This window comes from Lynx canadensis, chromosome C1 (genome assembly GCF_007474595.2).
Source record: "Lynx canadensis isolate LIC74 chromosome C1, mLynCan4.pri.v2, whole genome shotgun sequence".
NCBI classification, from domain to species: Eukaryota; Metazoa; Chordata; class Mammalia; order Carnivora; family Felidae; genus Lynx; species Lynx canadensis.
Window position 1 is genome coordinate 154,051,943 of NC_044310.1, and position 25,428 is coordinate 154,077,370.

A 25,428-nucleotide genomic window follows, 5' to 3' on the forward strand; every position below is an offset into this window, starting at 1 on the left:
TAGAAGATTAAGTTAATGGAATTCATAAGCATGTACTTTTGTAAGTGTGATATTTTTTATATGCTAATGTAGTCTCCATGGCTTCAGATGTAAGATCTCTGAAGATAATGACAGTATCTGAGTCATGGTGAGTGTATGTCGAGCATCTTTTAGCAAAGTGGTTAAGAGCATAGACTGGGAAGTTTGCATGGATTCAAGCCTGACTCCGCCAAATAACATATACCCTCTCTGTGCCTTAGTTTCTTCATGTGATAAATGGTTAGTATAATAGAATTGCTATGAGAATTAAATGGATTAGCGAATAAATAGTTATTATAGCACTCAATATGTGCTTTTGATTATTATGATTGATGTGTGAATATTTGTTATTAAGAAGTATTGCACTTGGGGGGCGCCTGGGTGGCTCAGTCCGTTGAGCGTCTGACTTCGGCCCAGGTCATGATCCCACACTTTGTGGGTTGGAGCCCCTCATGAGGCTGTGTGCTGACAGGCTCAGAGCCTGGAGCCTGCTTTCAGATTCTGTCTCTCTCTCTCTCTGCCCCTCCCCCACTTTGTCTCTCTATTTCCCCCAAATAAAAAACATTAAAAAAAGTTAAAAAAAAGAAGTATTGCCCTTGGAGCTAAAGCCGAGGAAGATTCAGAGAAATAATTACCTTCCCCTATTTCCCAAGAATTTAGAATCACAAAAGAATTCTAATGTTTTTTTCAATGGAAGATGATATTGTGGCTATTAATAATTAATACCTGTAGCAAAATTTCCAATGGCTTTACATTTGACTCATATGATAAATATTGTGCTGCCTTTATCTCCAAATCCCAGTGATAAGTAAAACAAACTAATTTTAATTCCTTGTCTGTAATACTAAGTGCTTTACATATGATATCTTATTCAATGCTTATATATTTGCAAGGCAATTTCTGGGGCGCCTGGGTGGCTCAGTCGGTTAAGCGTCCGACTTTGGCTCAGGTCATGATCTCACGGCTCGTGAGTTCGAGCCCCGCGTCGGGCTCTGTGCTGACAGCTCAGAGCCTGGAGCCTGTTTCAGATTCTGTGTCTCGCTCTCTCTCTCTGACCCTCCCCCGTTCATGCTCTGTCTCTCTCTGTCTCAAAAGTAAATAAATGTTAAAAAAAATTATTTACAAGGCAATTTCGATTATTAGCCCTTTCTTATAAATGAGGTGCCTGAAGATTAGCAAAGTTAGGAAATTTACCTGAGATCATGTAGCCCAGAAGCGTCAGGCACAATATTGAGGCCAGGTTTGGCTTAATCATTAAGGACATAACTATGAAATCTTCAATATGCAGAGTCATTCCCTCCTCTCCATGTGCCCTCATCCATCCTTCCATCACCCCTTTTCCCTACTCACACACACACATACACACACACACACACACACACACACAGACTCACTCTGCCTCTAGATATCTTCAGTGAAAATCAATTTTTCCCTGTAGGCTTATTTTTCTGATCATGTCTGTAAGTCCCAGAAGATATTAATCATGATGTGATTGCTTTTATATGGAGACATGGTAAATATAATGACAATTAGGAATCACAGAGTAATCCACAAAGAGTCTTAATATATTCTGTTATTATGTAAATCAGCCCACATAGTAGTGGGTTAAGTGCTGGGTAAGTTGAGAGAAATCCATTTTCCCTAGTGTCATATAAAATAGATATTGGCGTATATAAAAACAGGGAAGTCAGCCTGCAGACTTTCAGTCCTGACTTTCTTTTAATCTAATTACAGCCAATGCCCAGAAGGATACATCTGTGTGAAGGCTGGTAGAAACCCCAACTATGGCTATACAAGCTTTGACACCTTTAGTTGGGCTTTCTTGTCCTTATTTCGTCTCATGACTCAAGACTTCTGGGAGAACCTTTACCAACTGGTGAGAACAGATAAAATGATTCTTCTGGGAGGCATGAAATACTGAGATCAAGAGAATTGCTATAAAAGCTGTAACATCTATATAAAATTTCATAAATATCTCTTACATTTTTGCAGACACTACGTGCTGCTGGGAAAACATACATGATATTTTTTGTGCTGGTCATTTTCTTGGGCTCATTCTACCTGATAAATTTAATCCTGGCTGTGGTGGCCATGGCCTACGAGGAACAGAATCAGGCCACCTTGGAAGAGGCAGAACAGAAAGAGGCTGAATTTCAACAGATGCTCGAACAGTTAAAAAAGCAACAAGAGGAAGCTCAGGTATAGTTAGCAAGCATAGAGCTCTTTTGTGCTTGTTGATCTCAGTCCTCTGACCACACCGGTGAGGACAGTGGCATTTAGTACACAAAATCAGTAGTGGATAAAAGTGACATTTGAAACATGTCATATGTGTTTGGTGTTAAAAGCCTGTTAGGTTTTTAGGAGATTATTATTTTATGTTGATGATTACTGTCAATCTGATGGCATCAACACATGGAGAATTTATAATTGCTTTGTTGACTTTTTTTTTCTCCCTTGTGACTCCTCATTTGCTCAAGCTCACAAAGTACTTAAACCTACATGCTGTCAATCAGAGCATTTCCTTAATGTTTCTGGGGAAGAGGAATTTGTTCTAGTTACTTCTTCATTAGTGTCACTAGAGGTGGGAAAGGTCAGAAAACCAGAGTCAAGCTGAGAAGGTTATTTCCTAGCATCTGAAAAAACAAAGACCTATTTAATATTTATTTTTTATTTGAAGGGTGCTTAATGCAAGTTTATGGATTGCATAAGAAAAATGCTGGTGTATAAATACAGTAAATCACTACATGCTTTGCCTCCTATCCTGTAAAAATAATTTAATTTGGATTTGATAAGACTTCAGAATAAGGCAAGAATTGCTCCAAATTATGTTTCCTTGACTTAATGGCATTAGCTAATCCAATTGCCTATTTTTGGATTTTCTTGGATCTTAACTATAGTTACCTTTTAATACTGAGTCTCCTAAATATTTAATAAAGGTCAGATAGATAAAATATACTGGGGTAACAGCAGCAACATAGAACACCATATATTTCCAAAAACTGTGCTGTTATAATTTAGAAATTCATTCAGAGGCCATGATCTGGGATTCCCTTATATATGATATGTAACGTGTTTTTGTTGTAATTTCTTAGTGAAATACTCAAGTGAGGGAGGGGGGAAATTTTATTAAAATAAAAATATTTGGTTGAACTAAATTCACTAATTTAGAAGGGTGCCAAAAGTGACTGTCAAGTGGAAGTGTGATGGATCAGGTTGAAATAGGAAACCTTTAATTCTTGAATTCTTTCCTTCTTAAAATAGTGGTTAAGTCACAGAAAACTGTGTTATGATAGTTGAACGTCTTGCTCATATTACTGAATAATTAGAGAGCATATGGAGAGGCCAGAGCTTGAAAGTTTCCATCAAAGTCACATGTATCATCTTCCACGTGTCTATTGACTTTAATTCTTCAATTGGTCTACTGACAATGCGTTGTTTTCCAACATATGGACCAGAATGGAGAATTGTTTTTCAAGATCGTATTCATGATACTAAAAGTAAATTAAGCAGTAAACATGGATAGAGTTTCGCAAGGTTTGTATGCAACTACCATTTACCACATGCCCTTCCAGGCAGCAGCTGCGGCAGCATCTGCTGAATCAAGAGAGTTCAGTGGTGCCGGCGGGATAGGCGTTTTCTCAGAGAGTTCTTCAGTAGCATCAAAGTTGAGCTCCAAGAGTGAAAAAGAGCTGAAAAACAGAAGGAAGAAAAAGAAGCAGAAAGAACAGTCTGGAGAAGAAGACAAAGAAGACGGAGTCCGCAAATCGGAATCCGAAGACAGCATAAGAAGAAAAGGTTTCCGTTTTTCCTTAGAAGGAAGCAGGCTGACATATGAAAAGAGGTTTTCTTCTCCACACCAGGTAAAGATATTATTAGCTTACACAAATTGCGTTTTCGTAGCAAGCCATGTTTTAAAGATACGCCAGCAGTTGGTAGAAATAACACTGTCTTACCCCTGGATGGCACAGTGCTTTCAGAATTGTAATGATCATCAAGCGTTTTGATTATCACCTCAGAGACTTTGTGAGTTTTGTGACTTTTGGAATCCCAAGAAAGCAGTTTTAGAGCGTAGATCCCCACTGAGCTTGGGAAGGTTTGTGGTTTTGAGGTTTTGTTGAAGACTCAAACATCTCGGGGCAAGTTTCCACATGAGAAATTCTCAGCAGATGGTTCCCATCCGTTTTTAGCTATGCTGCTGTGCCTGGACCCAGTGACTATGGGCTTTCTGAGTGGCAGGTTCCTAGAAGTGAACTGTGTATTCTTTCAGACCATCTGTGTGGTTGTTCCCATTCACATACAAACCTCATTGGAAGAATCATTCTTCAGACCCTCATTTCAAGGGGAACTGAAGCAAAATTTTTCTAGAAGTGTAGCCAAAATTGTTAGGTGGAAATGCACTGAGGAATATTTATGACACTAAATAAATAGTGGTGTTGAGTGGCACTTGATTATCTGTCTCATGTTTAATGTGGGATTCGCCCTGAACGAATACCTTGATTCTACAGTGCAGTAAATGTTCACTGGATGCCTGTGGCTTATGTACTAACACAAGCTGTGGAAACTTTGAAATTTAGGATCCTTAAATTTTGAAATTACCAAGAGAATTACCAGGAATACGGGTTCTCAGAAGACAATTTCACCAGTGGTGAAACCTTAGTATCTATACAGTAACAAAGACAATTAGAACAACACTGATAGATAGGGGTGCCTGGGTGGCTTAGTCGGTCGAGCACCGGACTTCAGCTCAGGTCATGATCTCACGGTTCGTGGGTTCGAGCCCCACATCAGGCTCTGTGCTGACAGCTCAGAGCCTGGAGCCTGCTTCGGGTTCTGTGTTTCCCTCTATCTCTCTGCCCCTCCTCAGCTCTCTCTCTCAAAAATAAATAAACATTAAAAATTTTTTTAAAAAGAACAACAATGATAGACAAAGTGCATTGCAGCTTTCAATATAAATTTGTTTAAATCTGTCACTGCAGCCCTGAGCAGGTACCATAATCATCACCCCAAACTACAGATGTGAAAAGAAAGAGAAGGCTGTATTCTTTGTCAAGTGCTTGTTTTATTCTTGGCATTCTTTTTACATTATCATAATTAATACTAACAGCTCTGCATCATATTACTTTCACTATTTATCAGGCCCTGTGAAATTAAATAACTGCCCAATGTCATATAGTTGTTAAGGGTTCAGGTGGTATTCAAATTTGATATGACACTGAACCACCTGAACTTTCCACTTTATCAGCCCAACCTGAAAGAGTATTTAAGAAAACTGATAAGGCAACTTACCATTTGATTTCACTAAAAAATTAATATATAGGATTTTAGTTGTTCTTCATACATTTTATAGTATAGAGTCTCACAAAAACTTATATTTAATAGGTGTAAAATTTTTATAGGTCAACTTGACTCATTCCAAGTCCAAATAACATTATGACATGGGATAGATTAAAGGATTAGTGGGGTTTAGTTCATATTTAAAATAGAATTTGGTTTTAATATCTGCACTTTATACTCATTCTCATTCATGTTGTCATAATCATTATGATTTAATTAGTGGAGACATTAATCTTAATAAATGTGAATTCCTTAAAAATCAGATTCCCTTTTTACAGCATCTTCATTTTGGAAAGAAAGGAAAGGAAGAAGGTAGAAAGGGAGGAAGGGAGAGAGGAAGGAAGAGAGAAAGGAAGGAAGGGAGAGAAGGAGGAAAGGAGGGAGAGAGGGAAGGGGTTTCAAAATAAAATAAATTTTACTAGAGGTAAAATTGCCCAAATTTGAAAGAGCAAATCACCAGGTGCCACAGAGAGTCTCTTTAATTTGCTTTATTTCAAATCCAGTAGAACTAATTCTAGGTGAAATCATGAAGCCTGAAAAGATTAAGTTTTGACCTGCTTATTTCTATAAATTGTGCTCATGGATTTCCCCAGTACTGTCTTCTTTGTAACTATTTCCTAGCTAGCTGGGCATGGTAAGTGATCACTGACTTATACAACATGCACCATCTGGCTCACACTGATACTTGTTTCTTAAATGGTATCCATATTTTTAAAAAGTGAAAGACTTTCCTTTTATCTGATAAGTAGTCAAACAAATAGCTAAGAAGATGGAGAGGCAGAGAGAAAGAGGAAGAGGGAGAGAAAGAGAAAGGGAGGAAGAGGGGAGAGAGACAGGGAGAATCCTGAATTTATACTAATCCCACTCTCCAAATCCCTGGAAGTAATACTGAAAATATCAAGCGAGGTAGAGGTTCTTAACCTGGGTACAGTGATGAAAGGTCCATTTTTAGATTTTTTGAAAGCCCAAGACCCCAAAGTATTAAAACTATTGTTTTGTGGTAGCATGATGGAAAGGCAATTGTGTTGGTAACCATTTATACTTTCATATTAATATATATATTATATACATATATAGTATATATAATGTAGGCTTTTATTACAAGATTATAATTTTTCAGTATAGTAGGTGGATTGTATGAAATATTTCTTAGGCTTCAGTTTGATTTTTTAGTACGGGAGAGGGGAGAGAAAAATCAAGAGAACAGTCTCTAATCAAGTCTCAAGACAATCTGGACATTTTATTTTGAAACCTTTACAAGATATAGTCGGCCTTCTTAAGTTTTGCTTTTTAGAGATTCATTTGTTATGGCAGATTTTTCTTATTGGCCATCCTTTATTTGAAGTGCAGCATTTGATTGTTATGGATTCATATAATTAATGCAAGCAGTAAAAGTTGATGCTAGCGGATGGGGCACAATTGTTTTTCATACAGCCATCTCATGTAAACTGTGCTCCTGTATGGCATAATTCACCTTTGAACTTGGAGAAATTTTGTGTGCAATTTTATAACATATCTCCCTCCAATCCTTCTATTGGCTCTGAATGGAGTATTTATAGCTAAAATATAAACTCTTAGTAAGAGTGATACATATAATTTCTACCTTCTAATTGCCAAGCGTTTCTTATCTTTTGAGCTGACGATAACCAGTATGTCACAGATCCTGTAATTCTTATGTTTTTATAGCTAAATCAAAATATCTTGTGAAAAGAGCAAAAGGAGATGAAAGAAACTGGGTAGTCCAAGAGAAATTTTAAAAATAATTACTTGTATGGAAAACAATAAAGGAAAGAAGGAATTTAACTAATGAAGTTGGAACTAAGATGAAAAAATTTGGGAACAGGAAAAGTAGAAATGACTTCTGTTGGAGGAGCAGATCAGTCTCTTTAAATGTGCTTCTTTGTGAGGGCACCTGGGTGTCTTAGTCAGTTGAGCATCTGACTTCGGCTCAGGTCGTGATCTCATGGTTTGTGAGTTTGAGCCCCGCATTGGGCTGTGCGCTCACAGCTCGGGGCCTGGAGCCTGCTTTGGATTCTGTGTCTCCCCCTCTCTCTGTCCTTCCCTAGCTTGTGTGTGGGCACTCTCTCTCTCTCTCTCTCTCTCTCTCTCTCAAAGTAAAGAAACATTAAAAAATAAGTAAATGTGCTTCTTTGTGTAAATGAATAGAATCCCATAACATAAGAGAGTGTTTAAAGTTTATAAATGTTTTGTAGATGTTTATTGACGTTACTGAGAAACATTATTCTTTAGCTAAAAAGAAAATCAAAAGCAGACTTGTTGGTCAGGGAATATGAACTGTATATAGGTACAAAATAATTTTAGTTAGCTTTAAATCCTTTGGAGAGAAAAAGATCAAACTAATAATATTGAAATGATGAAATCAGTATTCTTTCTATTAATAATCATAGAACTCTAACTCAAGTCAGCCTAAATAAAAAGAGACCTGATTAAATCAGATAGATAATATCTGTGAGTAGCTTTGGGCATAGCTGGATTCGAGGGCTCAAAACACGTTATGGCCAAGCATTTCTCCATATTTCAGCCCGGGTTTCTCCAACACAGTGGCAAGATTCCCACTGCAAGTTCAAACTTCTAGTCAATATTCTTAGCACCCCCAATTGAAAATGCACCTCTTTTCCCAACAATTGTAAAAGAAAGAAGTGGCTGTCAATGGACCAAGCAGGGTCCCCTGCCCATCTTTACACGATTCTCTATGGAATACCCTCATTGGCTAGGCCTGGGTCATGGTCTTGCCTCAACATTATTGTCAAGGATAATCAGGATACTGTTGACAGAAGAAGGAGAAGTGGATATCCGATGAGCAAAAGTGTTTACCACAGTAAAGTTATAAACGTAGACTAGTAATAAACAGGAAGTGATTAATTGTGTTCAAGGCTGCTATGCTTAAGAATCAAGGTAAACTGCATGGTGGCAGTGACAATGTAGCCATTTAGAAACCTGGGTAATGACTGTGACCAAATACTTAGTGAAAACCAGGTTTTTGTGAATATGGTACTCTTCAGATTTCTTGAGAGACAGAAGAGTGAAAATCAGGGAATGAATCATAAAGTTCTCAGCTTGATTTGTTTAATTTATTCATGAAGACTTTATAAAATATGCAAAGGGAAGGGGGAAAGCTGCTCCTTGTACTATAATTAAACAGACTTACCAGCAAGCTTGATTTTATTTTCCTCTGTGGTAAGGTCTGCATCAGGGTGTGGTCGCTAGTGAGCTCTTGGTGTATTTTTGGCTTCAAAGGATCTAAATGTAGGTGTATATGCAATTGCTTTCCATTGGCTTGTTAAGTGAGGCTGGCTTCTAGAATAGGGTCTAGCAAAAAAATCTGTTCTAGTGCCAATAATGGGACAAAACAACGTTGAGGGGTATTTGTGACTGTCTTATGGCATGTGTAAAATAGAAGAAAATGGCGGAAAATTTAAAAAATGAAGGAAGGGAGAAAAAGGGAAAGCAAATCAAAAAGAGGTGGGCCTAGCACAGAGTGCCAGAACACCACGAGCAGTGAGCACAGGGTCCCATGGTTCCACTCATCCAATGACTTGGCCTTAAGCAAGTCAACAAATCTGAAACAACAAGTTAAGTCTCATGTATTTCTGAATGACCGCTCTTAACTCCTTTCATCTGTGTTTCGTTTGCTTTCTTGTTATTCCTAGTCTTTATTGAGCATCCGTGGCTCCCTTTTCTCTCCAAGACGCAACAGTAGGGCGAGCCTTTTCAGTTTCCGAGGTCGAGCGAAGGATATTGGCTCTGAGAATGACTTTGCCGATGATGAGCACAGCACCTTTGAAGACAATGACAGCCGGAGAGATTCTCTGTTTGTGCCACACCGACACGGAGAGCGGCGTCACAGCAACGTCAGCCAGGCCAGCCGCGCCTCCCGGGTACTCCCCATTCTGCCGGTGAACGGGAAGATGCACAGCGCCGTGGATTGCAACGGAGTGGTGTCCCTGGTGGGGGGGCCTTCTGCTCTCACGTCTCCAGCTGGACAACTCCTTCCAGAGGTGAGGCCAGTGAAAACTGCAGCCACTGGGAAGGGACCTGTGTGGTGTAGGCGGGAGGATTGTTTGATTTCCACATGCAAGAATTTTGTAAGGTCAGTTGTTAGGGTTGGTTCAGTCCAGCTGTGAACTTCTTTTGTCAAATTGTTCTATTTAGAGTTTTCTACAAATCAATTAAAAATACAGGTTGGGTCTCATAAAATCTAAATAGAAGTATTCATCATAACACGGGAAGAAGAAAAAGATATACTCAGAGGCCCAGGCGTGTGAAACTTGCCAAAAAGCACAGCAATAACTTATCAAACATAATGTTTAATTAATATAATAGAACATTAATATGATAGAATGAAATGCAAGAGATTATATACTCAGCTTAAGGATCTTGTTACTACGGTCCCATCAAAAGGAGAATTTGATACTTCACTTGAAGTAGATACTATCATTAAAGACGTCTAAATCCTGCCCTGCAACATTCTTTTTCTTTGCAGGTCAGAGTACTGTAACATGTTTAGCACCCACTCAAACGACCCCAGCCATTGTACCTTTGTGTGGCAAAGAAGTCACTCAAAGTACCTGGTAGGGTCATGTATTGTCATTTTTAGAACAGATTTCAATTTTCTATATTACTATCATGATTTCTTTATGTAAACAAAGAGACTGTAAGTCAAGAATATAAAAAAGAGTTTTGACTAAAGGATATATTAGGATAAGGATATAATAAGGATATATTATTGACATTTTCATTTGTAAAACGTAAGGTGCTTTTAAGCTTTAGTATTAAATTAGAATTTAGTCGCTGACATAAAAGTATTCAAGCCATGTCATTTGGTTGTATTTTATAGTTTGCCAAATCATATTAAAATCTTTGTATGCCTTTTTTAATACAATCACATTTATTATAGTTGGACAAGCTCTTTAAGCCACAATAAAATCATACAGAGTCAGCTTTTAGTCACCTAGTAGAGGAACTTCTTAACTTGGGTTACAGAATTAGCCATTGATCACTTTTTTTCCCATGGCCTCTGTCCCACTTTCTCCCAAAGAAATGTCCAAGCTTCCTGGATTCAGATAAAATCGTGAAAAAGTAGAACACTGCAGTGAAGGAACCAGGAAGAATGGAGAAAGAATATCAACGTCTCTTAAAAAATAATCGTAGCTGTGTACCAGACACTGTCCAGAGCACTTTACATGTATTAGTTCATTAAGTCCTCACCACAACCCTTTATCATAGTTACTAATATTATCCCCATTTTACAGAGGAGGAAACTGAGGCCTGTGCATGGTGGAACTAAGATTTGACCCCAGGTATGCTGGCTACTAAACCTACATTCTATCCATTCTTCAGTATTGCCTTCCTTTGATTTTTTTTTTAACTTTCTTAAATGGACAATAAGAAATTGCTAAGGAGGTAAACATTTTCATTTTAATCCAGTGTTTCTCAAAATATACTACTTCACACTCAGACTACCTGCATCAGAATTCCCTGGAATGCTTCTTAAAAATGGAGATACCTCATTTCCCTCTCCCCCAACCCCTGGCAACCACCATTCTGCTCTGCTTCTGTGAGTTTGATGGTCAAAGGGTACAAAATTTTCATTAAGCAAGATAAATAAGTTCTGGATATTTGTGGAGCATTGTGCCTATAAGCTAATGATACTGTATTGTATACTTAAAATTTTGCTAAGATGATAGATCTTGTGTTAAGTGTTCTCACAAATAATAACAGCAACAACAACAATAATAAAGGGTGTGGGAGGAGACTTTGGAAGATGTTGAAGTTGTTTGTGGCCTTGATAGTGATGATAATTCATGAGTGTATACTCATTGAATTGCATACATTAAATATATACGGCTTTTTACATGTCAGTCATTCCTCAATAAAGTGATTTAAGGGGAAAAAAAAATGGAGATTCCTGGGCCGATTGAGACTTCCTCAGACTAAAAGACTGAAGAGAACCAAGTCAGGGAAAGTCCTTCCTTGACAAGCATCCCACATGATTCTTACACATAATAAAGTATGAGCATCACTGATCTTGATAAATGTTAATTGAACAAACAAAAACAAATCCACAACTTCTTTGCATAAATACAAAGAGAATCTCAGGAAATAGCATTTTCAGTAATTACTATAAAACTCCTGCCCTATCAGAGAGGGTAGGATAAATCTCTGAAGGCAATTTGGAACCCATTTGAAGCAGAGCTTAGCGAGATCCTTTTATTTCCCCCTCTGTCCTGTCCATTCTTCAATCCTGTGGTCAGGTGCTGAGAGGTAGGGCACTACCCTGTGGTGCAGCTGGAGCTGAAGGTGTAGATGAAGGAGTAGGTTTTCAGAGACTGCAGAGGGGGAAATGAGAATAGAAAATAAACAGCTGAAGGCACGTGGGTGGCCAGTCGGTTGAGCATCTGACTTCAGCTCAGGTCGTGATCTTGGGGTCTGTGGGTTCGAGCCCCACATGGGGGTCTGTGCTGACAGCTCAGAGCCTGGAGCCTGCTTCGGATTCTGTGTCTCCCTCTTTCTCTGCCCCTCCCCTGCTCACACTCTTTCTCTCTCTCTCTCTCTCTCTCACTCAAAAATAAACATTTAAAAATTAAAAAGAAAAAGAAAAGAAACAGCTGAAGGCAAATGACCCCCTCCAAAGCACACAGTATCCTCTATACATAAATTCAATGGAAGCAATTTAACTTAAGAATTTCCTCAGTAATATCATTAGAGGTTCAGAAATCTATCATTAAAGATTAGACAGATCTAGGATTGTACATATAGTTCTCTATAGAGCAAAACAGACTAGATGAACTGGAAGTGACCTTTTTTTTTTCTCAAGACATTGTTTCTCTGACCAGGCCAAATATTTTAATTTTTGGGAGATAACCTTTTGATTTAAAGAGCTTTAGTTTCATCAGAGAAGGGTTATTTTTTCTCATTAATTTTATTTCTCTTCTATGAAAAATTGCTTTTAGAGTGACCTGTATAGATGTTTATCGCCATTAATGGCAATCATATCAGTTAAGTGGAAACTTTGCTTTTGAATATGTCTACATTAGAGGTATGCAGATTAATAACATAATATTACTCATCCCACAGTAAAGTCAAAGTAGATGAACAGGACTCATATTGCTTTTTCAGAAATAGGGAGAATCCTCAGAGAACTAAAAATGACTTATTTGTTATTGGCCCTCAGATCTGCATTTGAAAAGTATGAGTTTTGCCCTTTCTTCCTGTGATAATTAATTTCATTGTTTGATCTCCTAAAGTAGGAATAAATTTCCACCCATGTTGAAATCTTGGTGAGTTTATTTTGGAATAGAAAATCATCAAATCATTTTATCATGGTTAAAAATCAAAGTTCCTAAAATTGGTGTTATTGCCTTAAATTAGAGTTTCAGTGCCAAGGATATGGGTTGTTTTGTGGATTTTTCTGGAGTTGTTTTGTAAATGTAAGACAGTTGCAGATTAGTTCTAATATTTTACTTTTATTGTTAAGGATGTTAGGAAATGCTACCTGTTGATAATGAACAAAAACATTTTACAAGTGGAATTCACATTTTAGGGGAACTGTTACTGATGAGTATTAGGGAAACCTTAAAACTTCTTTCCATACATTAAACCACATGAATATGTGTCTATAAAGGTCTAATAATTCAACCTGAGGGTAAATCAAGGAACAATGAGCTTGAATCTGAAGTCCTAGGTAAGATTGATTGGAATGCTAAAAGTCATCTGTATGATGGTAGGCATGATCCCTCCAGTCAAAAGCTCCAAGGGGGAGGAATTAAAGTCCAGCTTGATTGCAAACCCAGGCATCCCTGAAGGGTGAGAATCTGATGGGCTTTCAAACACTTCCCAAGAATGATTCCAGCAATGTCTTAATGAGCTATTCTCATCTGGTGGACATTTAGTTAAGCAGCACCTATTATAGGAACGCTTTGGGTTTTGCTACCCTTAAGAGTAATAGTTATTGTATCTGAAATTTTATTTTCAGGGCACAACTACTGAAACAGAACTAAGAAAGAGACGATCCAGTTCTTACCATGTTTCCATGGACTTGCTGGAAGATCCTACGGCAAGGCAAAGAGCAATGAGTCTAGCTAGTATTTTGACCAACACTATGGAAGGTACGTCAAAAGCCTTACAGCAGAGCTACTTGGTGGTGCTTTGGTAATGATGAAAACAAAATACTTCCATAAATTCCAAGAAAATTCTTCCTGACCTTATACCATACCAGCATTATATCTCTTAGCAGATAAAAGTAAAATCCACATACAACACATAGATTGTACTATCTCGAATAGATTTTTACATTTAGTCTCCAGGAAGCTAATGCAAATTCAAGATATACTTGGAATACTGCTTTTGTAGATTAAATTCTAAACTGTTGAAGCTTGTTGTGTGCATGACAATGAAAAGAGTAACATTATAAATATTTATTTTCATGATGATGCTAACCCATTTGAATTGTATTAACTGCTTAAGACACAAGTTATAAAGTCCTTGTATTTAACCAGAAATATAAATTAAAAATGTGGATTAGGATTCTATATTAACCTCTTTGAAGCATTTTTTTAAAGAATTTTTAGAACTACTCTTGCCTCTCTCTGACCATAGTATTACAATATATCATCTCTTTATTTAGCTGCAGATTATATTTCTGAGTGGTTAACATACTGTTTAGACGTCTGGACCTTATAATGCCAAAATAAAGACTTTGGGGACAGCTTGATCTGTGATCAATTCTTGGCTCTGCTACATGTTAAATGTGTTAATTTATGACTCTAAACCACAGTTTTTCCATCAGTAAAATGCAGATAATGAAGTTTAGGCATAAGATTGTTGTAAGAATTGAGACATCATATATAAAGCACCTATGTATCTGAATTTAGAAGGCAGTTAATAAATATTATCATTATTGTTTTATTTTCATTGTTTTTGTTAATTCACATTTGTGTCTTTCCATGCTGTAAGTGAATTTAAATATGAACTATCAACTTCAACTACTTGGAAAATACTTTCATATAAAATATATTCTATCCTCCTCCCTTACCCCCTTCTCCCTTCTCTCCCTATCTCTGTTATAACTCCCTCTTTCTGCCCTTTCCCAAGCTGTATGTGTGTGTGTGTGTGTGTGTATGTGTGTGTAGACATGTCAAAGGAAAAAAAAAAGAGAGAGATGGTGAATGAGAGATGAGGCATAGGCACATGGCTTTCTTATTGTTAGTTATAGTTTCTCTTGGTATTGGATGGATTCTTGGAATAATTCTTTTCTAGTCTGAATGCAAAGATCCTTTGATACTAATACCAGTACCAAAGCCTAAAAGTCACAGCCAGGAAAAACCCACAGTGTAGATGGCTGAATATATCACAGCCATGTCAATATTACAAGACCCAATTTCTATAATATCCTACTGCAGTATCAGAAATCTTTTCACTGATTTCTATGGAATATTAAACTCAGTACGTTCTTCTCCAACCTCGCCTGCGTTAGCTTGCACTCCCTCTTCTCCCCCAGCTGCCAGTAGCTTGCTCCTCCCTGTCCCTCCAGGTAAATCTTTTGAAGATTCTCTGGTCTTCTGCTCCTTGCCATAGCAAAACCACTGAGAGGAAGCTGCCAGTGGTTCTGCTACCGATGTCAGCAGCATGTCTGCTCCCTAAAGCAAGAAGTAGAGAAGGAGACAGGGTAAGTCTAAATCAACAGTCCTACTTTGCACTTCTGATACCATTAAGTTTGAGCTGACATAAGAAATTACTTGAAAAACATCAATCCACCACAAGATTGGACTTGTCCACTAATTAAGATATGGAGTTCAAAATGAGTGCACCCAAATGGCTCTCCATTGTAATGTATCTCAATGGAGTTGCCTAGGATGTCCTAGAAATATGTATAATTCAGGAAGCAGGAGATTGAGTGTTTGGTTTAATATCTGCAGAGCTTTGTGACTTTATACTTTTGTGAGGGACAATGGCAACATTTTCATTCTGTTTTTCGTTGGCTATATGGAATGTGGCATTGATCTATGTTGGTTGTTAGCAATACTTCACATACACATGCATACTAGAGCTGTCTTTAATATGGTCCTTCCTATTTTTGTTCCTGCTAACAGTAGAAAGGTTTCTTAAGTTGACATAATTTGCTTATTTGGGGATCTTCCTTCAAAGCTAATCATGGTTTAATTTACCCTCCTTTTTTTTTTTTTTTTTTTGAACCAGGCTTGTTGATCCAGCTGGCTGGCATCTTTTGTTTTTCTTCTTTTGAACTACAGTCAAGTCTCCATTGTCCATGGTAATGAATAGCCTCCTATTTAATGAAATTGTTTGCTTTTCAAGTTTTAAATGCAAAAACTGCATAGAAATGTTTCCTGGTCACATCCATGGGAAGGATAGTGAGAGGGAAAGTTACAAACACCTGAGGAATTGAGGAGAGCCAATAAAATATCTAAACTGGGATGTAAATGAATCCCACTGCGGATAATCCACACAGGAATAATGGAGAAATGGCTGTCGTTCTTTCATGACTGCTTTGTTTTGTTTTAAAATGTAAAATTATTTTTCTCTGTCTCTGTCTCCCTCTCTCCTGTCATTCTCTCTCCCTCTCTCTCTCTCTCTGGCATGAATAATTGAATGATTTTATTTTAGAACTAAAACAACTTTGTTCCACTTTTTCCTGGTGTCAAGATGAGCAACACTGGATGAATTTTCCCTTTTGAACTTTTCTCTGGTATATTTTTTTTCTACACAATTCCTGTTTGCTTCTTTTTATCTACTGAATGACAAGTAGCATTTTAAAAAATAACTTATTCTGACTACACATAGACCAAGAGTCATTATTTCATTTCTCTTTTGTTATTTACTGTAAATGACATCTTTTTATCTTCAGTATAAGCATGATGTTATGTAGGAGTCTTAAAAGCATCTATGCAATAACTGGTGATTAATCATTATGTTTTCCCTTTGATTTATACCTCAACTCTTCTTTATTATTTACACAATTACATATTAAGAGAAATAGAATAAACTGTGCACTTGAAGAATTTTAATACCTAAAGAGATCACTGAAGAATCTACCTCCAATAGACTTCTGTTAAAAATAATTGGGAAATTAATCTCCTAGAGGGAAGTGGTAAACTTACAGCATTAACTAATAATGAATGTTTATCAGCAAAACAAAAAAATCATTAGCTGTGGTCATGTTTACCAATTCCATATGCTGTTTTCTCTCCCACAAAGTTTAGCTTCTAATAAATTATACCAGGTTTGGAGGGATATTACAGTTGCTACTATAGTAATACTAAGGTAAATGATCAGAGTCAAATATGTCATGAATGAAAAAAGAATCTTTCCCTCTACTTTAGTGTTAAGAAATGGTGGTCTCATATTTAGCAGAGCAGGTAATCAGGTGTGAAGCAATAACACGGGCAGAAAACAAGTTCTCCAGTCTCTTCCCACTCAAGAGTTTATTAAAAGAACATCTTACCCAAGAAGATAGTAATCTCCCACTTCCTAATTCTCCAAAATTCTTTGCCAGTATTTACCAAGTTTCAGTATTTTGAATATCACCTTAAAGAGCTGTGCAATCTCTCTTCTCTCTCCTATTTTTTAGTTGAAATGCTTCTTGAAACCATTGTACCTTTTTCTTAAATAATGTATTTTGATATGAAATTTTATAGCTTGATACGATAATTACACATTTTAATACATTAAAATAAATTCACACCATGAAAATTTATGAGTTCTACATATGTTCCACCGAAAATCCTCTTGTATTTTACCAGTAGCACATAAGTCCCAGTTGAAACATTGATTTGTGCTAACAGTGAGTATCCCAGTTCCTTAAGGTACATATTTTCTCTTCTTTTGTGCCCTCTAGTTAAATAATGAAATATAGAGAAAAACAATCTTGCTGAGTTCAGTATGCAAGTCTGTATTTACAAGGCTTATCTGGAAACTTTTTAACTAAGACTGGTGACACTGACAAAAATATCTCATTTTGCCTCAAAACACATACCTAATCCAAGAAACTGAGATTCAGTATGATAACTGATAAAGATTTTAAGACATCTCCTGAGAGGGATTCTTTGATAACATATATGCATCTGGCTCTATCTGGAGCATGGATGAGCTTAACCCAAGTCCTACCCATTAGTTTTGGATATCCTTGAAGATAATTTTCAGACAGTTTAATATTGCAGATAGAATCTTAGAAATTCTGTTTAGCCAAAATAGATTTGGAAAGTTCACTAGCCTTTTTGTGGCCATGTTTTCTACAGCAAAACCACGATAGGTGAAACCTGTTCCACAATCAGATTAACCCATTAAGGCCTTTTGACAACTTTAGATTTCTAAAAATTCACTTTCAATTTAAACCAAATGCTGCTCAATAGAAAGTAAGCAGTTTTCATGAGTATTGTAACTTTTTTTTTTCCAGAACTTGAAGAATCCAGACAGAAATGCCCACCCTGCTGGTACAAATTTGCTAACATGTGTTTGATTTGGGATTGCTGTAAACCATGGTTAAAGGTGAAACATCTCGTCAACCTGGTTGTGATGGACCCATTTGTTGACCTGGCCATCACCATCTGCATTGTCTTAAATACTCTTTTCATGGCCATGGAGCATTATCCTATGACGGAGCAATTCAGCAGCGTGCTGTCAGTCGGAAACCTGGTAAGACTCACTGAGGGTTCCTCTTCCCACTGAAAGAGTTCATGATTGCTTTAAGGAATTTCATATATCGCCCTCAAGTTAAATATGAATTAATTGGCCATGTAAACCTGGACAGCAGAAGTTTAACATCCCTTTTTCAACAACAAAAAATATATTGCTACAGTTAAGGAGTGGGAAAGAATTAAAAATTTTATGTACAATTTGATTTAGAATTAAATTTAAATTGCCCATCCATTAGAAAGATTATTATAGGGCATCTGGTTGGCTTAGTTGGTTAAGCATCCCACTCTTGGTTTCAGCTCAGGTCATCCTCTCCTGGTTTGTGAGTTCGAGCCCCATGTCAGGCTCTGTGCTGCTGGTGCGGAGCCTGCTTGGGATTCTCTCTCTCCTCCTCTCTCTCTGCTTCTCTCTGTCTCTCTCTGTCTCTCTCTCTCTCTCAAAATAAATAAATAAATTTAAAAAGAAAAATGATTATGAATTATAGAAGACATTGGTCTATGATAACAAGATTCTGTGTATTTCTCAGGTATTTGGAATAGATTCTTAAGAACATGACTACATTTGTCAATCAAACTGTAAAATATACCAAGTTAGATAATTTTGAAATATAATTTATAAACACCTGAAGATGAATTCTTTTGGGAGGAAATATCACATAGAGATTATTATTTCTGTGTGAATTTTTCCCGTAAATTTAAGAATTTATAATGATGAATTTTTGCATACATTTTCACTTAAAAATTTGTGTTAACATTCACTGGCTATATGGTAGAGGGATAGAAAGGAAAGTGATCTTACACTGAGAAACAAAATGAGGGCACCTGGGTGGCTCAGTCTGTTAAGCATCCGACTTTGGCTCAGGTCATGATCTCACAGTTCCTAAGTTCAAGCCCCATGTCAGGATCTCTGCTGTCAGTGCAGAGCCCACTTCGGATCCTCTGTCCCCCTCCATCTGCCCCTCCCCCCACTCACTCTCACTCTCTTCCTCTCTCTCCCTCTCTCTCTCTCTCAAAACTAAGTAAACATTAAAAAAATAAACAAAATGAATAAATTCAGGCAACAAAAATATATTGATACCAATGTAAGTGGCTTAAGTTCTCATGCACCTCCCAACCTGAGAAATGAAATTTACATGAGCTCCCTCTTTCTAGGTTCCCATAAATTCAGTCCTAAGGTAGATACTATGATTGTCTGTATTTTACAGTTGGGGCAACTGTACCCATGAGAAATTGGCAGAACAATGGGAGGTCTGAACACTATATCAGAGACTCTGAAAGCTATTTCAGAGACTCCTACAAACTGTGGTCAGAAATCATAGAACTGGAGGGTAGGAAAGGACAATAACATTACCTAGTCCAAATTTTCACCTATATAAGAACCTCTACAACATTATTTCTAAAAAATGAGAAATGGATGAAAGAAACTTTATGGAGGTGGATATTAGGAAACAAATGGGAATAAGCAAAAATAAAGGGAATTCATTACCTCAAGTAGCTAATGTCCATTTGGGCACAGCTCCATGTTTTAACCTATCTAGATTCTGGTTCTCCAGCAATGTCATTGGGAGTCATTTTCTGACCCTACTTCTTCCCAATCTGTTTCCTTCATCTCTGGCTGGGTATTCTATTGATGGCAGCATTCTACCAACTTTTTTCTTACACCTGAGCAGAAGGATCGTGCTTCCTAACTAGTTACTTTAACAAAGGTCTAAGAGTAGAATATTGTTGGCCTGGTTGTAGTTACATGACTATTTCTAAGCCAGTCAGTTACTCTGATTCTAGAGTTAGAATGCCCTATTTGAGCACACCAGTACCATTTCTTATCATTGAAGACAGAGTAAATGAGTGGATTATAAAGAGAAAAAAAAAATCCAAATCTGACATTTCTAGGAGAGTAGATGCTGGAAAGACAAAAATAACAAATGGACAATTCAAAGTGGAACTTGTCTTTATGTGTTAAGGAAGGCAAGAATTGCATTTTGGGATGAATCATGGAATAGTGGAAAATATATGGACAGGATACACATTCTTCTCAAGACGTATGAAACATTACCCAGGATAGGTTATATGTTAGGTTATAAAATAAACCACAATAAACTTAAAAAGATTGAAATCATACAAAATACTTTTCTGACAAAAATGGAATTAAATTAGGAATCAGTGAAAAATGGAGTGCCTGGGCGGCTCAGTCGTTTTAAGTGTTCAACTCTTGATTTCAGCTAGGTCATGATCCCACAGTTCTGTGAGATCAAGCCCTGCGTTGGTCTCCACACTGATAGCACGGAGCCTACTTGGGATTCTCTCTCTCTGCCCCTCCCCCTCTCACGCTGCCTCTCTGTCTCTCTCTTTCTCAAAATAAATACATAAACATTTTAAAAGATGACTCTTTAAAAAGATCAGCAGAGGGGCGCCTGGGTGGCTCAGTCAGTTAAGCGGCCAACTTCGGCTCAGGTCATGATCTCACGATCCGAGAGTTCGAGCCCCGCATCAGGCTCTGTGCTGACAGCTCAGAGCCTGGAGCATGTTTCGGATTCTGTGTCTCCCTCTCTCTGACCCTCCCCTGTTCATGCTCTGTCTCTCCCTGTCTCAAAAATAAATAAAACGTTAATTTTTTTTTAAATAAAAATAAAAAGATCAGCAGAAATGATAAATCTTCACCTGACTTATAAAAAAAGTCAGGAATGGGGTGCCTGGGAGGCTCAGTCAGTTAACCATCAAACTTCAGCTCAGGTCATGATCTCACAGTTCGTGAGTTTGAGCCCCATGTCTGTGAATTTGAGCCCTGCGTCTTAGCTGGCAGTACAAAGCCTGGAGCCTGCTTCAGATTCTGTGTCTCCCTCTCTCCCTTTGCCTTCCCCCACTTGCACTCTGTTTTTCTCTCTCTCTCTCTCTCTCTCTTTCTCTCAAAAATAAATAAACATTAAAAAAATTTTAATAAAAATTTAAAATAAATCAGGAATGAATAGGGGACATCACTATGGGCCTTACATAAACAAAAGTTTAAGGAATACTATGAATAATTTTTGCCAACAAATTAATAGCCTACATGAAATGGAAAAATTCCTAGAAAGTAACAAACTACTGAAACTAAGTCAAGAAGAAATAGAAAATCTGAAAAAACCTGTAGTAAGTAAAAATTGGATTAGAGAAAGAAAAAAAAAACAAAACTATTCCTACAAGGATAACCTAGGCCCAGATAGTTTTATTGGTGAATTCTATCAAATTTTTAAAGAATTAACACCAATCCTTTGCAAACAGTTCCAAAAAAATAGAATAAAAAGGGACACCTCACAACAGAGTTTAGAATTTGAAGCCAACCAAGATAGAGAAACTGAACAAACACTTCAAGCTTTTCTTTGAAACCCCACATGGGCTGCACTTCAGAAGTAAAGACTATGCCGAAGAATTAGAATTCAGCTAGGACAAAGAATAAACCAAAATCATTCTGCCCTAATCAAATATAAAACATAGCTACCATAAATTCCAGGTGGCCAACCTGTAACCTAATTGCCTGATAAAACAAAAATCATTGTTTTTCAGAGGAAAATAATTGATCAGAATTCTCTACAACACATCACATCACATAAAAAATTGCATGATATGTGAAGGAAATAGGAAAATGTGTCTTAGTTGAGAGAAAAAACACTCAATAGAAATAGATCCAGAAATGACTGAATTGCTAGCATCAACATAAAAGGACTTTAGAGGAGCTATTATAAATGTGTTTAATGCTCTGAAGGAAATAAATGGTCATAAAGAATAAACAGATGGAGAGTATGAACAGGAAAAAATGAAAACTATAACGAAGAATCATCTAGACATTTTAGAACTAAAAAGAAAAAATCTTAAAATGAAAAATTCATTTGATGGGTTTTTTAAAAAGCAGACAACAGAAGAAAGGGTTGCTAAACTGAAGCAAATCAATAGAATGATCCAATTTGAATGGCAGAGAAAAACCAAAAAGAAAAGTATACTGAGTCTTCCTAATCTGCAAAATAACATCAAATGGTCTAATATTTGCATAATGGAGACCCAGAAGGAGAAAGGTGAAGAGTAGAACAAAACAAATATTTGAAAAAGCAATGGCCAAAAATTTCTCAAAATTGGTGGCAAATATTAATTTAGACATTTTAAAATTAAATTATAAAATTTCAGTGAACATCAGCAAGGATAAATTTAAACTACATTGGGCAAATCTTAGTCAAGCTGCTGAAAATAAAAGAAACTTTTAGAAACAGCCAGAAGACTGGGGCTGATATCTCATCAGAAATAATTCAGTCCATGAGAAAATGCCCTGATGAAAGAAAGAAAAAAAGAAAAAGTTAACTTATTATTCTGCAGTGAAATTATCCATCAAAAGCTAATGTGAAATGACTTTAACATGAACAAAAACAGAGAAGTTGTTGTGCCAGAATAATGCTACAAGACATGCCAAAGGAAGTTAGTTCTTCAGGCTGAAGGACAAAAGTGTATTAGATGGAAAATTGAATCTGGGAATGATGGTCACTCAAAATTTAAAAATGTAGGTAAATAGAAAAGACTGTCTTTTTTCCTTAATTGCTTTAAAAGACAGCTGATTTTTTAAAGCAAGAGTTTACAGTGTATGTAAGTGTAAAATATATGAAAATATTAGCACATATGATTGAGTGGCAAAAAGATTGCTTAGAAAAGAAACAAAAAGTGTTACACAGTATTTAATACCTGTAGAATATTCAAACAATGGATGTCTACTCAACAATAAAAGGAGAATAAGCTGGTAATGCCTGCATGGATGAATTTCAACCTGAAGTATTCAAGAGATATTTGGAAAAGTCAGTAAGACTGTCAGGTTTCTGAGATAGTCACCAAGTTTGAGAGTGAGTTCATTTACTGAGTTAGTATCAAAAGAGAAGCAAGATTGTGCAGAGAAAATTTTAAGGTGAATTTTGGATCTGTTGAATTTGAGATACCTGTAAAATAGCCATTCAATGAAAGTATTGAATAAACAAGTGGGTATATATTTCTGGACCTCAGGAGATGTGCTTGAATGGAAAAATAAATCTCAAAGTGTAAACTTATTGTAAAAGGAAAATTAGAGTAAGAATTTCCAGGACAGAGAGACCTCTGAAGAAATCCAATATCGAATAATTTGTTAGAAGAAAAGCAACTGAGAAGTGTCCAGGGAGGTGTGGATCACTGAAGCCAGGAACAGAAAATATTTTAAAGAACAAGGAACAGTAAACAATGTGAAAAAACTTCTGAAGAGGTAAGCAAGATAACTGCAAAATTTTCAATTGAATTTAGCAATGGTGATGTTGGTGGCTATGTTGGTGAAATTGGTTAAAGCAGGTTGTGTTGACTGATATGTTGTAAAGTTGAAGAAATGGAACTACTGAGTATAGACAAATACCCAACCTCTTAAAGAAGTTGGGCCATGAGGAGAGGATGTATAGGGGGTAGCTAACAGGGGAAGTAGAATGCAAGGAGAGTTTCTTTGATGATGCTGGTGGTAGAGAAGGACTGAGTGTCCGTTGCTCCCTATAAAATCCCAATTGGAAGCAGTCAGTAGCAAGAAGAGATTAAAACTACAGGTTAATTGAGAAGGTGAATTCTTTGAGAAGACCAAAGGAGACACAGAACACAGGCAGAGAAATTAGAGCAAAGCATGGGTTTGGATATAAGTAGCTAGGTAGATGGAACACTGAGAAAGTTCAGGTTGGCTGACCTCTGTTACCTCTCTGTGACGCAGAAGTACTGAGAGTGAAAGATAAGGAAACAGTTGAAGACATGTGGAGGAGAAAGGTTGAAATAGTTGTAGAGTAAGCAAATAGAGAATGGAGAATGCTGCTTCTTTTTGGTCAGGAAAATAATTTTTATTTTTAGTATTCTTACCATCAGTAGGGCTGGTGGTGACCATGTTTATTACAGCTAATGTGAAATATTCTTAGCACAAGACAGAGCCGAGCAGTTGACCATAATGATTTAACTGAACCTTTCATGTAAGATAACTAAAATGACAATCTTAATTTTATTGTCTTAATTCATGTACTCCTCATCACTTAATAAGCCTTAAATACAATAAACAGTTAAATATTGATTTGAGTACAGACCATTTGAGGTTACTGATTTGTTGGACCTAAACCAATTTTTAAAATTTGTAATTGGATTGTGGTCTGTTGGGAGACAATAATTATTAGTGTTTTCAAGAGTATTCACTTGTGTAATAACATTTCTCATTTAGGTCTTCACTGGGATCTTCACAGCAGAAATGTTTCTGAAGATAATTGCCATGGATCCATATTATTACTTTCAAGAGGGCTGGAATATTTTTGATGGCTTAATCGTGAGCCTTAGTTTAATGGAGCTCGGTTTGGCAAACGTGGAAGGATTGTCAGTTCTCCGATCATTTCGGCTGGTAAATTAACTGGGAGTATCCGTAATGTTTTTATAATTAATATAATCAGACATCACTCTTATCTAGTAAGAATTATAGGATTTCCCACAGTTACAATATTATTTGAATACATCTAAAAACAAACTGGATTTCTCCACAGAGAGTACTCTGATCTTTATCAGAGCTTTCATGGATAGATTGAAGTTCATTCAAATGAACAGCCAACAGCTCTGTCTTTAGTGATTGAATGGCAGAGCTAATGGGGAGGGAGAAAAAAAAAAGGATTCATATATAAATCCAAATCACAATTAAACAACACAATATTCATCTTTCAGTTATGTGGAGTTAACCATTCATAAGGCTTGGCTGAGATTTAGGATGAGCCACCTTTCTCTCAGAGGCTCAAGAATTATGGACTTGCCCACTTTGCCCCCATAGAAGTCAAGACTTGAGACTGGGTAGAGTAGACAAGAGAAGATGATAGAGCTTCCCATGCATTTGCCCCTTCAGCCAACCGGGAAGTCACCAAATCCAGTCTCTAAGAAGAGTTGCCTATATTATGTTTTATTAATTTTAAACAAAGTCTTTTATTTGATCTTTATATTCATCAGTTCACGAATCTTTTAAATTAAGAGACAAAATATCACTTGGCACATTTCCATTTCAAGTGTGATACGTTTTATCATGCTATTACTTTGAGTTGGCTCTTTTTGTGATTTACTTTCAAATAACAGAGGTTGTATATAATTTGTAAAGACAAGTTCCTATCGGTAACTTATCTTAATGGTGATTAGGTTCAAGAGTTTGCTGTGAAGTCTTTTGAGAATTCCCTTACTGCCTTCAAAGATCAAATTGGAGTTGAGATCCTTACAGCTAAGGTCCTTACCTAGTCGTCTAGATAGCTATGGATCTAATTTGAACCTAGAAGGATGCCAAACAACAACAACAGAAATGATTAGAAATGATTGTATAACAAGTAGTATGGGCAAGTACTTTAAAAAGTGTTTAGTAAATCTTTGTGATGATTGTGAT

The 25,428-nt window shown here is 36.8% G+C and overlaps 1 protein-coding gene across 2 annotated transcripts in view; it reads left to right on the forward strand.

The window, feature by feature from the left end:
* The window catches only part of LOC115521604 (sodium channel protein type 2 subunit alpha), a 139,642-nt gene that overhangs the window by 72,938 nt on the left and 41,276 nt on the right, over positions 1-25,428 (forward strand). For both annotated transcript variants that reach the window (XM_030326916.2, XM_032594424.1), the window contains 7 exons: positions 1,753-1,894; positions 2,011-2,217; positions 3,591-3,878; positions 9,024-9,371; positions 13,349-13,481; positions 17,786-18,024; positions 24,244-24,417. In XM_030326916.2, the coding sequence (XP_030182776.1) occupies positions 1,753-1,894; positions 2,011-2,217; positions 3,591-3,878; positions 9,024-9,371; positions 13,349-13,481; positions 17,786-18,024; positions 24,244-24,417 (1,531 nt within the window). The remainder of the gene's footprint in view (positions 1-1,752; positions 1,895-2,010; positions 2,218-3,590; positions 3,879-9,023; positions 9,372-13,348; positions 13,482-17,785; positions 18,025-24,243; positions 24,418-25,428) is intronic.